Source organism: Gadus morhua, chromosome 4 (genome assembly GCF_902167405.1).
Source record: "Gadus morhua chromosome 4, gadMor3.0, whole genome shotgun sequence".
Taxonomy (NCBI): Eukaryota; Metazoa; Chordata; class Actinopteri; order Gadiformes; family Gadidae; genus Gadus; species Gadus morhua.
The window spans coordinates 42,846,775-42,858,704 of NC_044051.1; the positions used below are offsets into that span (position 1 = coordinate 42,846,775).

The 11,930-nt window shown below is 60.3% G+C and overlaps 1 protein-coding gene across 2 annotated transcripts in view; it reads right to left on the reverse strand.

The window, feature by feature from the left end:
* aox6 (aldehyde oxidase 6) overlaps positions 1–11,079 on the reverse strand; it is a 15,432-nt gene extending 4,353 nt beyond the window's left edge. Inside the window, exons 1-19 of one of the 2 annotated variants that reach the window (XM_030355490.1) lie at positions 10,947–11,079; positions 9,718–9,862; positions 9,512–9,604; positions 9,055–9,206; positions 8,541–8,634; positions 8,230–8,339; positions 7,955–8,136; positions 7,385–7,547; positions 6,715–7,140; positions 5,991–6,160; positions 5,579–5,705; positions 5,347–5,469; positions 4,616–4,712; positions 3,712–3,836; positions 2,829–2,962; positions 2,465–2,552; positions 1,555–1,641; positions 1,209–1,400; positions 148–375 (exon numbers count right to left, since the gene is read on the reverse strand). In XM_030355490.1, the coding sequence (XP_030211350.1) occupies positions 148–375; positions 1,209–1,400; positions 1,555–1,641; positions 2,465–2,552; positions 2,829–2,962; positions 3,712–3,836; positions 4,616–4,712; positions 5,347–5,469; positions 5,579–5,705; positions 5,991–6,160; positions 6,715–7,140; positions 7,385–7,547; positions 7,955–8,136; positions 8,230–8,339; positions 8,541–8,634; positions 9,055–9,206; positions 9,512–9,604; positions 9,718–9,862; positions 10,947–10,949 (2,739 nt within the window). In that variant the 5' untranslated portion in view covers positions 10,950–11,079. Of the gene's footprint in view, positions 1–147; positions 376–1,208; positions 1,401–1,554; positions 1,642–2,464; positions 2,553–2,828; positions 2,963–3,711; positions 3,837–4,615; positions 4,713–5,346; positions 5,470–5,578; positions 5,706–5,990; positions 6,161–6,714; positions 7,141–7,384; positions 7,548–7,954; positions 8,137–8,229; positions 8,343–8,540; positions 8,635–9,054; positions 9,207–9,511; positions 9,605–9,717; positions 9,863–10,946 lie in introns of both variants that reach the window. The other variant, XM_030355489.1, reaches the window with a different exon arrangement.
* Positions 11,080–11,930: the final 851 nt, after the last annotated feature.

Here is an 11,930-nt window from a genome sequence, read left to right on the forward strand (position 1 = left end):
GTCGGGTGGTGGTGTAGATGTGGTGTAGGTATAGGGGTGGTGGTGTAGGGGTGGCGGTGTAGGGGTGGTGTCGGGTGGTGGTGGTGGTGTAGGGGTGGTGTCGGGTGGTGGTGGTGGTGGTGGTGGTGTCGGGTGGTGTAGCCCCACCTGGTTGAGGAAGGCCTCGCTGAAGGCCACCCCGTACTTGATGGGGATGAGGGCGGCGCCCCTCTTCCTCCAGCGGTGGTCCTGGTTGAAGCTCCTGAGGGCCTCCAGCCGGGGCCCCAGCCCCACCCGACCCTTCACCTCCTCCCAGCAGCGCCACAGGTTCTCCGGGTCGAACCGCATCCCGTAGTGGGTCACCGACAGCCCGCGGTACATGTTCACCTCCCGGATCTAGACATAGTCCACAGCCCAGGGTTTAGCTCCACCCTCCTGGATCCGGAGGCTAGAGTCCAGCCCAGGGTTTAGCTCCACCCTCCTGGATCCGGAGGCTAAAGTCCAGCCCAGGGTTTAGCTCCACCCTCCTGGATCAGGAGGCTAGAGTCCAGCCCAGGGTTTAGCTCCACCCTCCTGGATCCAGAGGCTAGAGTCCAGCCCAGGTTTTAGCTCCACCCTCCTGGATCCGGAGGCTAGGGTCCAGCCCAGGGTTTAGCTCCACCCTCCTGGATCCGGAGGCTAGAGTCCAGCCCAGGTTTTAGCTCCACCCTCCTGGATCCGGAGGCTAGAGTCCAGCCCAGGGTTTAGCTCCACCCTCCTGGATCAGGAGGCTAGAGTCCAGCCCAGGGTTTAGCTCCACCCTCCTGGATCCGGAGGCTAGAGTCCAGCCCAGGGTTTAGCTCCACCCTCCTGGATCAGGAGGCTAGAGTCCAGCCCAGGGTTTAGCTCCACCCTGGACTGGACTCTGTAGCTAAACCCTGGACTGGATACTATTCTGGTGGACCAGGGGGCTAGAGTCCAGTCCAGGGTTAGGCTGGTTAGCAGGTTAGCTGGTTAGCAGGTTAGCTGGTTAGCAGGGTGCTCTCAGCCCATCCTATTTGTACCCATAACGTCCCTTTTACAACAGCTAACACAGTGTTCCCCTACAGTCGGTCTGGTCGAGATCCTCATGTCTATCACCCCCCCCCCCCCCACTGACCTGGTGGGCGGGCCGTGCCCCCCCCCCCCCCTCCCCACTGACCCGGTGGGCGGGCCGTGCCCCCCCCCCCCCCCCCCCCCACCCCACTGACCTGGTGGGCGGGCCGTGCTAGGCACAGGGCCACGTCGGTGATCATGCTCTCCACCACGGCGGCGGCCTGGGGCACCCCGAAGCCCCTGAAGGCCGTGTTGGAGGGCAGGTTGGTGCGGCAGGCCACCGCCCGCCCCCGCAGGTTGGGGATGTTATAGGCGTTGTCCATGTGCAGCACCATCTTCTCCACCACCTGGAACACCACCCACAGCCACAGCGGTCAGCGCCTCCGTCACCGGCCGCAGGAAGAGCTCCGTCAGACCCTCGAGACGCTGCCTGGCTCGTGGGCTCGTGAGGGGGGAAGGGGCCCTTAGGGGAGGGGCCCTGGGGAGCGGGGCCTGACTCACCAGGGGAGACTCGTCCACGGTGTTGCCGGCATTGGCGTAGTACTGGAGGTCTGCCGCCGTGATGCGCCCGTCCTCCATGAACCCCACCTGGAGGACACAGCGCTTAGCTGGGGCCTGTTAGCCTAGCATGTTGCTTTTTTAGCTTGGCTGGGGCCTGTTAGCTTAGCATGTAGCCTTTTTAGCTTGGCTGGGGCCCGTTAGCTTAGCATGTAGTTTTCTTAGCTTAGCTGGGACCTGTTAGCTTAGCCTGTACCCTTCTTAGCTGGGGCCCGTTAGCTTAGCCTGTACCCTTCTTAGCTAAGCATTGTCCATCTTAGCTGAGTATCAATACTATCTTGGTTTGTACCCCACGTAAAAGATTAAGCCCTGGTACCTGGTACCTCCCAGTAAAGACCTGGTACCTCCCAGTAAAGACCTGGTACCTCCCAGTAAAGACCTGGTACCTCCCAGTACGGCCCTGGTACCTGGTACCATCCCAGTAAGGCCCTGGTATCTCCCAGTAAGGCCCTGGTACCTCCCAGTACGGCCCTGGTACCTCCCAGTAAGGCCCTGGTACCTCCCAGTACGGCCCTGGTACCTGGTACCATCCCAGTAAGGCCCTGGTATCTCCCAGTAAGGCCCTGGTACCTCCCAGTACGGCCCTGGTACCTGGTACCATCCCAATAAGGCCCTGGTAACTCCCAGTAAGGCCCTGGTACCTCCCAGTACGGCCCTGGTACCTCCCAGTAAGGCCCTGGTACCTCCCAGCACGGCCCTGGTACCTGGTATCGTCCCAGTACGGCCCTGGTACCTGGTACCTCCCAGTAAGGTCCTGGTACCTCCCAGTACGGCCCTGGTACCTCCCAGTACGGCCCTGGTACCTGGTAGCGTCCCAGTAAGGCCCTGGTACCTCCCAGCACGGCCCTGGTACCTGGTATCGTCCCAGTACGGGGTGGCGCGCCCCAGTGATCAGCATGTCCTCTCCCCGCTCCAGAACGCAGCGCACCGCCCGGCCCGTCCTGCACACAAGGAACCCCGTCATCCTATCAACAGGCTGTTACCGTGGTAACCCCCGTCACCCTTTAAACAGGCTGTTACCGTGGTAACCCCCGTCACCCTTTATACAGGCTGTTACCATGCTAACCCCGTCATTCTTTAACCAGGCTGTTACCGTGGCAACCCCGTCATCCTTTAAACAGGCTGTTACCGTGGTAACCCCCATCACCCTTTAAGCAGGCTGTTACCGCGGTAATGCCTTTTCATCCTTTAAACAAGCGGTAGCCGTGGTAACGTACTTCCAAGCGGCAACAGCGGTGATGGCCGCCAGGATGCTGGTCTTGGTGACTTTCCCGCCAAAGGCCCCGCCCAGCCGCTTGACGTGACAGGTCACCCTGTTGGAGGGGACCCCCAGGGTCTCTGCCACCGCCTCCTACACGCACGCACGCACGCATGCACGTACACACAAACGCATGCACGTACACACAAACACACACACACACACACACACACACACACACACACACACACACACACACACACACACACACACACACACACACACACCTTTATGAATGGGCATGTGGGAAGAATACGAGTGCGTGGTGGTGCATGCGGTCGTCGTGCGGTCGGTCGTTCTGCGGTCGTCGTGCGGTCGGTCGTTCTGCGGTCGTCGTGCGGTCGGTTGTTTTACGGTTGCCGTGCGGTCCTCGTGTGGTCGCTCGTCGTGCGGTCGCCGTGCGGTCGGTCGTCCTGTGGTCGGTCGGCGTGCGGTCGGTTGTTTTACGGTTGCCGTGCGGTCCTCGTGCAGTCGTCGTGTGGTCGTGCGGCTGTCGTCCAGTTGCCGTGCGGTCGGTCGTCCTGCGGTCGGTCGTCCTGTGGTCGGTCGCCGTGCGGGCGCCGTGCGGTCGGTCGCCGTGCGGTCGGCCGTCCTGCGGTCGGTCGTCCTGCGGTCGGTCGCCGTGCGGTCGGTCGTCCTGCGGTCGGTCGTCCTGCGGTCGGTCGCCGTGCGGTCGGTCGTCCTGCGGTCGGTCGTCCTGCGGTCGGTCGTCGTGCGGGCGCCGTGCGGCCGGTCGTCGTGCGGTCGTCGTGCGGGCGCCGTGCGGCCGGTCGTCGTGCGGTCGCCGTGCGGTCGGTCGTCCTGCGGCCGGTTGTCGTGCGGCCGTCGTGCGGTAGTCGTGCCTGGGTGATGGTCGGGGCCTGACTGGACACGTAGACGTGGAACTCGGTCTCCTCCCCCACTGGGACCACCAGCACGCTCTGAGGCTCCATGTAGAAATGCTCCTGGCCCCCCAACCGGAGCTCGCCTGAGGACAGAGGACGATGAACAACCAACTAACCACCGCTAACCTCCTCTAACTAGTACCTCATCTAACCACCTCTAACCTCTAACTAACACCTCATCTAACCGCCGCTAACCTCTAACTAACACCTCATCTAACCACCGCTAACCTCCTCTAACTAACACCTCATCTAACCACCGCTAACCTCCTCTAACTAACACCTCATCTGACCGCCGCTAGCCTCCTCTAACTAACACCTCATCTAACCACCGCTAACCTCTAACTAACACCTCATCTAACCACCGCTAGCCTCCTCTAACTAACACCTCATCTAACCACCGCTAACCTCCTCTAACACCTCATCTAACCGCCGCTAGCCTCCTCTAACTAACACCTCATCTAACCACCGCTAACCTCTAACTAACACCTCATCTAACCACCGCTAGCCTCCTCTAACTAACACCTCATCTAACCACCGCTAACCTCCTCTAACTAACACCTCATCTAACCACCGCTAACCTCCTCTAACTAACACCTCATCTAACCACCGCTAACCTCCTCTAACTAACACCTCATCTAACCACCGCTAGCCTCCTCTAACTAACACCTCATCTAACCGCCGCTAACCTCTAACTAACACCTCATCTAACCACTGCTAACCTCCTCTAACTAACACCTCATCTAACCACCTCTAACCTAAACTAACCCTCTCTCAGCTAACCCCTAAACTAACCAACTCTCCCCTAACCCCTAAACTAACCCTCTCTCACCTAACCCCTAACCTAACCAGCTCTAACTAGTACCTGAGTGGACGTGGTCGGCGGTCTCCAGCCCCTTGCAGACGTCTCCTCTCTCGATCCGTCTCCGGGGCAGGAAGAAGGATTCTCTCTGCACCGCGTCCTGGAGCGGCACAGGGCACCACAGCTGAGTGCACCACCCAACCTCCACCAGCTCCACCTCCATCAGCTCCACCACCACCAGCTCCACCACCACCACCACCACCCAACCTCCACCACCCAACCTCCACCAGCTCCACCACCCCCACCTCCACCCAACCTCCACCACCCCCACCTCCACCAGCTCCACCACCCCCACCTCCACCAGCTCCACCACCCCCACCTCCACCCAACCTCCACCACCCCCACCTCCACCAGCTCCACCACCCCCACTTCCACCAGCTCCACCACCCCCACCTCCACCAGCTCCACCACCACCCCCACCCAACCTCCACCACCACCCCCACCCAACCTCCACCACCCCCACCTCCACCAGCTCCACCACCCCCACCTCCACCAGCTCCACCACCCCCACCTCCACCAGCTCCACCACCAGGGCCACCATCACCCAACCTCCACTAACCTCCACCAACCACCACCACCACCCAACCTCCACCACCCTCACCTCCTCCACCACCACCACCTCCACCACCCAATCTCCACCACCACCACCATCACCACCACCATCAGCTCCACCACCACCCCCACCTCCTCCACCACCATAACCATCACCACCACCCCCCCCCCCCCCCACTAACCTCCACAGTGAACACGGGGTCCGGGAGGTCCTGGTAGCGGACCCTGACGGCGGCCGCCCCCCTCCGGGCGCGGTCCCTGGAGTCGGCCAGGACCCCGCACACCAGCTGACCCACACAGGACACCTGGGGGGGGGGGGGGGGGGGGGGGGGCAGGGTCTGTGATCCACCAGCTGACCCCTGCTGGGACAGACAGACAGACAGACAGACAGACAGACAGACAGACAGACAGTACCTCCTTGTCGGCCAGCAGCTCCTCCTCGTAGCCCATGAAGGAGCGGGCCTTGTGTCCCGGGATGTCGGCGTGCGTCACCACGTCCAGAACCCCGGGGAGGCGCAGGGCGGCGCTCACGTCCACACCGCTATGCAGAGCAGGGCGTTAGCATGCTACTCAAAGGATGCTGGCGTTAGCATGCTACTCACAGGATGCTGGCGCAAGCATGCTACTCACAGGATGCTAGCGTTACCATGCTACTCACAGGATGCTGGAGTTAGCATGCTACTCACAGGATGCTGGAGTTAGCATGCTACTCACAGGATGCTGGCGTGAGCATGCTACTCACAGGATGCTAGCCTTAGCATGCTACTCACAGGATGCTGGCGTTAGCATGCTACTCACAGGATGCTGGCGTTAGCATGCTACTCACAGGATGCTGGCGTGGGGGCGCGTGCTGGTGACCAGGGCGAGAAACAGCTCCCCCTGTGGGGGGGGCGTGTCGTCGACGTACACCGCCTCCCCGGTGGCCTGGGCCGGCGCCGAGCGGTGCATCACGGGACGGCCCACGGCGTCCTGCTCGCTCTGGCTCCCCGACACCTCCTGTAGTGATGGTGTAGAGGTGGAGTGGATGTCATGGAGGTGATGGTGTAGCGATGGAGGTGATGGTGTAGCGATGGAGGTGATGGTGTAGAGGTGGAGTGGATGTCATGGAGGTGATGGTGTAGTGATGGAGGTGATGGTGTAGTGATGGAGGTGATGGTGTAGTGATGGAGGTGATGGTGTAGAGGTGGAGTGGATGTCATGGAGGTGATGGTGTAGTGATGGAGGTGATGGTGTAGTGATGGAGGTGATGGTGTAGTGATGGAGGTGATGGAGGTGATGGTGTAGTGATGGAGGTGATGGTGTAGTGATGGAGGTGATGGTGTAGGGATGGAGGTGATGGTGTAGTGATGGAGGTGATGGTGTAGTGATGGAGGTGATGGTGTAGTGATGGAGGTGATGGTGTAGTGATGGAGGTGATGGAGGTGATGGTGTAGTGATGGAGGTGATGGTGTAGTGATGGAGGTGATGGTGTAGTGATGGAGGTGATGGTGTAGTGATGGAGGTGATGGTGTAGTGATGGAGGTGATGGTGTAGTGATGGAGGAGAGTCACCTGGAAGCCCTGCTGGCCCGGCTGGATGCAGCAGGGGAGGGGTCTGATGGCGCTGAGCTCCCTCTCAGGGACCCCCTCAGGGGTGGTGCTCTGGACCCCCTGCTGGGTGGTGCTCTGGACCCCCTGCTGGGTGGTGCTCTGAACCCCTTGAGGGGTGGTGTTCTGGACCCCCTGCTGGGTGGTGCTCTGGACCCCCTGCTGGGTGGTGTTCTGGACCCCCTGCTGGGTGGTGCTCTGAACCCCCTGAGGGGTGGTGTTCTGGACCCCCTGCTGGGTGGTGCTCTGGACCCCCTGCTGGGTGGTGTTCTGGACCCCCTCAGGGGTGGTGCTCTGGACCCCCTGCTGGGTGGTGCTCTGGACCCCCTGCTGGGTGGTGTTCTGGACCCCCTCAGGGGTGGTGCTCTGGACCCCCTCAGGGGTGGTGCTCTGGTGAGACACAGGTTACCCCCAGTGAGGATGGAGAACTGGCAGGCCTAGGACCCAGCAGGTCCATGACCCAGCAGGTCCAGGAGGTCCAGGACCAAGAAGGTCCAGGAGGTCCAGGACCCAGCAGGTCCAGGACCCAGCAGGTCCAGGAGGTCCAGGACCCAGCCGGTCCAGGACCCAGCTGGTCCTGGACCCAGCAGGTCCAGGAGGTCCAGGACCCAGCCGGTCCAGGACCAGGTCTTACCATGAGTGCGAGGGCCTGCTGGACCTCCAGGTAGAACTTGAAGAGCAGGCTGAGGGTCAGGGACCTGCGGAACCCCACCTTCCCCCCCACCGCCCCCGGGGGCAGCACCACCTCCTCCAGGAGAACGCTGTAGGCCTCCTGCAGCATCGCCTCCCCCCACGGCCTGAGGACACGGTAACCATGGTAACAGCAGCCACCATGGTCACCGCAGTAACCCTAGTAACACCAGTAACTATGGTAACAGCAGTAAAGATAGTAACAGCAGTAACCATGGTAACAGCAGTAACCGCAGTAACCATAGTACCACCGGTAGCCATTGTGACAGCAGCAACCATAGTAACAGAAGTAACCATAGTAACCACAGAATCTGTAGTAATAGTGGTAACCTTAGTAACCGTAGTGAACACAGTAACAGCAGTAACCACGTTAATATTGGTCCATAGTAACACAGTAAACCTAGTAGCCATAGTTACCACAGTAGCCATAGTAACCATATGAACCGTACTCTGTAGTAACCATAGGAACCCCAGTAGCCATAGTTACCACAGTAACCACGGTAACGCTGGTTACCTCCCCAGGAGGGCCTGGCCAGTCCTGGCGGCCCGCAGGGTGCAGGGCCCCACTCCCCCGTAGTAGAGCTGGACGTCCCGGACCACCGCCCCCGGGCCCAGCACCACCCTCATCCCCGTGGTAACGGTCGCCAGGGCGTTCTCCTTCCTCGGCGCCTGGCGGAACGCCCGCACGAACTCCCCCTGCGGGTACGACATCACATCCTGTCACGTCACGTCCTGTTGCATCGCACCATGGCATATGAAATCCTGTGACATCACTTCCTGTGTCCTCACCGGCCGGGTCTCGGGGACGAACACGGCCACGAGGACGTCGGCCGCCCCCAGCAGCGTGGTCCTGAAGCCCCTGAAGAAGTCCTGGTCCAGGGGCACCTCCCTGCTGCCCCCTGCTGGAAGACCAGGAGCCCCCCCACAGCCCAGGTCAGGGGTCACTGAGGGGTCAGTCAGGGGTCAGGGGTCACTGAGGGGTCAGTCAGGGGTCACTGAGGGTCACTGAGGGGTCAGTAAGGGGTCAGGGGTTACTGAGGGGTCACTGGGGGTCAGTCAGGGGTCAGTCAGGGGTCAGGGGTCACTGAGGGGTCACTCACCGTCCGAGGCCACCCTCAGCCTGCAGCCCCCGGCCGCCAACACCGGGTTGAGGTCGGAGTTGGGGAGAGCGCTCACAATGTTCCCTCCCAGAGACTAGGAGGGGGAGGGGGAGGAGAGAGGAGGAGGAGGGGGAGGGGGAGGGGGAGGAGGGGGAGGAGAGAGGAGGGAGGGGGAGGAGGAGGAGGAGGAGAGAGGAGGGAGGGGGAGGAGGAGGGGGAGGGGGAGGGAGGAGGAGGAAGAACAGAGAGGAGGAGGAGGAGGAGGAGGAGGAGGAGGAGGAGGAGGAGGAACAGAGAGGAGGAGGAGGAGAGGGAGGAGGAGGGGGAGGAGGGGGAGGAGGAGGGAGAGGAGGAGGGGGAGGAGGGGGAGGGGGGAGGAGGAACAGAGAGGAGGAGGAGGGGGAGGAGGAGGAGGAGGAGGGGGAGGAGACCAAATGAGAGCACAGCCACAGAAGTGTTTCTACATTAATTCTGATGCGGTCTCCGACCCAGTGGTCCACAGTGGTGGACTCACCGCTACGTTGCGGATCTGCTGTCCCGCCAGCGCCCTCAGCTGGTGCAGCAGAGCCCGGTACAGCTCCGTCTTCTCCTGGGGCAGCGCCTCCACCCGGGCCTCCAGGACCATCTGGACCTGGGTCAGAGACAGACCTGCACCCACCCACACCCCTGGAGACACGCCCACATTACACCCTACAACCTGAAGACACGCCCACATTACACGCTACTACCTGAAGCCCCGCCCACACTACACCCTACAACCTGGAGACACGCCCACATTACACCCTACTACCTGAAGCCCCGCCCACACTGCACCCTACAACCTGGAGACACGCCCACATTACACCCTACTACCTGGAGCCACGCCCACACTACACCATACAATCTGGAGACACGCCCACATTACAGCCTAATACCTGAAGCCACGCCCCCACGTTACACCCCACTATGACAGAGATTCTACTGGTTCTTGCCTTGCGGAGCGTGGGTGACCTCAAACAGAGGAGCCACCCTGCTGGGGGAGATGAGCAGCGGGTGAACCGCCCCTCTGAACTTCATCTCCGGACCTGGAACACACAGACACCAGTCGGACCAGTGACACACTGACGCACCAGTACAGTGTGGACGGGTGTAGAGGGCCGTGACAGAGCTCCCCGGTTACTCCCCGGCCCCTGCTGACCTAAGGCGGTGTTCCCCAGAACCAGCGGCGCCTGGGGATGGGTGCTCTTCAGGAGGACCAGTTCCTCCAGGGAGACCGGGGACACCCAGGCCACCCTCTCCCCCCGGAACCAGCGCGTCTGCTGGGGCTCCGTCAGCGCCACCCGCTGGTGGGAGGGGACAGGACAACGTTAGGGCGCTACACTAAACCCCGAAGCCGCCACAAGGCGCCGCCATTCCAATAATTGTATAAGCCACAATAAGCCGACATCTGATGAACTTTGGCTGAGCCAGCTAGAATTATTTGCATCAAGTAATAATTCTATCACATGGTAGGGCTTTGACTCCGAAGGTGACCGAAGTATTGATTAGACAGCGATTTATTAGAAACCTAATAAACCGTTGGAACACGCAAGACCAGTAACCATAGCAACGCCGGTAAACAAACCCCGCGAAGCCCAATCCAGGTCTTACTGAAGGCATTTAATGGTCAAAATATTATTAATAAATATTTGAATATATTCGAATATTATTAAACAAACAAACTTCGAATATGATTTTTGGGCAAAAGTCAAAGCCCCATTACATAGACATACACACGGAAAATTTGGCGGCTGCAGCAGCCATTTAGGTTTGGGCTGAGCCGGCTAGCCAGCCAATAACTTCATCAGCCATTATCCTCAAAACAAATGGCATCGGGGTCTACGCTACACCCTCTGAAACGGGGGCAAGGCCGAGGCCGACGCTCATCCTGTGTCGTCCGACTGAAGGATGAAACCCTTCCAGCGGTGGAATACTTCCTGAGGAATTAATACTGTTGATGAAATGACGTGATTAGGGAGGAACAACCCAACGTGACGCTAGAACAAAGTGGCCTCATTAGTCCAGCGGAGCGTGCATGGAGTACGACGGGGGTCTGAGCGTCGGCAGGCCGGGGCCAGGCTCAGGGGAGCCAGGCTCAGGGGGGCCAGGCTCAGGGGAGCCAGGCTCAGGGGAGCCAGGCTCAGGGGAGCCAGGCTCAGGGGGGCCAGGCTCAGGGGGGCCAGGCTCAGGGGAGCCAGGCTCAGGGGGGCCAGGCTCAGGGGGGCCAGGCTCGGGGGAGCCAGGCTCGGGGGAGCCAGGCTCAGGGGAGCCAGGCTCAGGGGGGCCAGGCTCAGGGGAGCCAGGCTCAGGGGAGCCAGGCTCAGGGGAGCCAGGCTCAGGGGGGCCAGGCTCAGGGGAGCCAGGCTCAGGGGAGCGGGTCCGTCCTACCATCAGCTCAGGAGGGAAGATCAGGTCCTGGGTCGGGTCCAGGGGCAGCAGGTCCTCCGTGGGGAACAGCCTGGGGGTGGACTGCAGCGCAGGGAAACACAACCATTACTAGTCTCAACTAGACTCAACTAGTCCCAGAGATAACCTCAGCCATTACTAGTCTCAACTGGACTCAACTAGTCCCAGAAATAACCTCAGCCATTACTAGTCTCAACTGGACTCAACTAGTCCCAGAGATAACCTCAGCCATTACCAGTCTCAACTTGACTCAACTAGTCCCAGAGATAACCTCAGCCATTACTAGTCTCAACTAGACTCAACTAGTCCCAGAGATAACCACACCATTACTAGTCTCAACTGGACTCAACTAGTCCCAGAGATAACCACACCATTACTAGTCTCAACTAGACTCAACTAGTCCCAGAGATATCCTCACCCATTACTAGTCCCAGAGATAACCTCACCCATCAGTAGTCTCAACTAGACTCAACTAGTCCCAGAGACTGGTTTAAGGGACCAGACCAGTTTAAGGGACCAGACCAGTTTAAGGGCCTAGTTTAAGGGCCTTGTCTGAGGGCCTGGTTTAAGGGCTTGGTTTAAGGGCCTGGTTTAAGGGCCTGGTTTGAGGGCCTGGTTTAAGGGCCTGGTTTAAGGGCCTGGTTCGAGGGCCTGGTTCGAGGGCCTGGTTCGAGGGCCTGGTTTAAGGGCCTGGTTTAAGGGCCTGGTTTAAGGGCCTGGTTTAACGGCCTGGTTTGAGGGCCTGGTTTGAGGGCCTGGTTTGAGGGCCTGGTTTGAGGGCCTGGTTTAAGGGCCTGGTTTGAGGGCCTGGTTTTAGGGCCTGGTTTGAGGGCCTGGTTTTAGGGCCTGGTTTGAGGGCCTGGTTTGAGGGCCTGGTTTGAGGGCCTGGTTTTAGGGCCTGGTTTGAGGGCCTGGTTTGAGGGCCTGGTTTGAGGGCCTGGTTTAAGGGCCTGGTTTAAGGGCCTG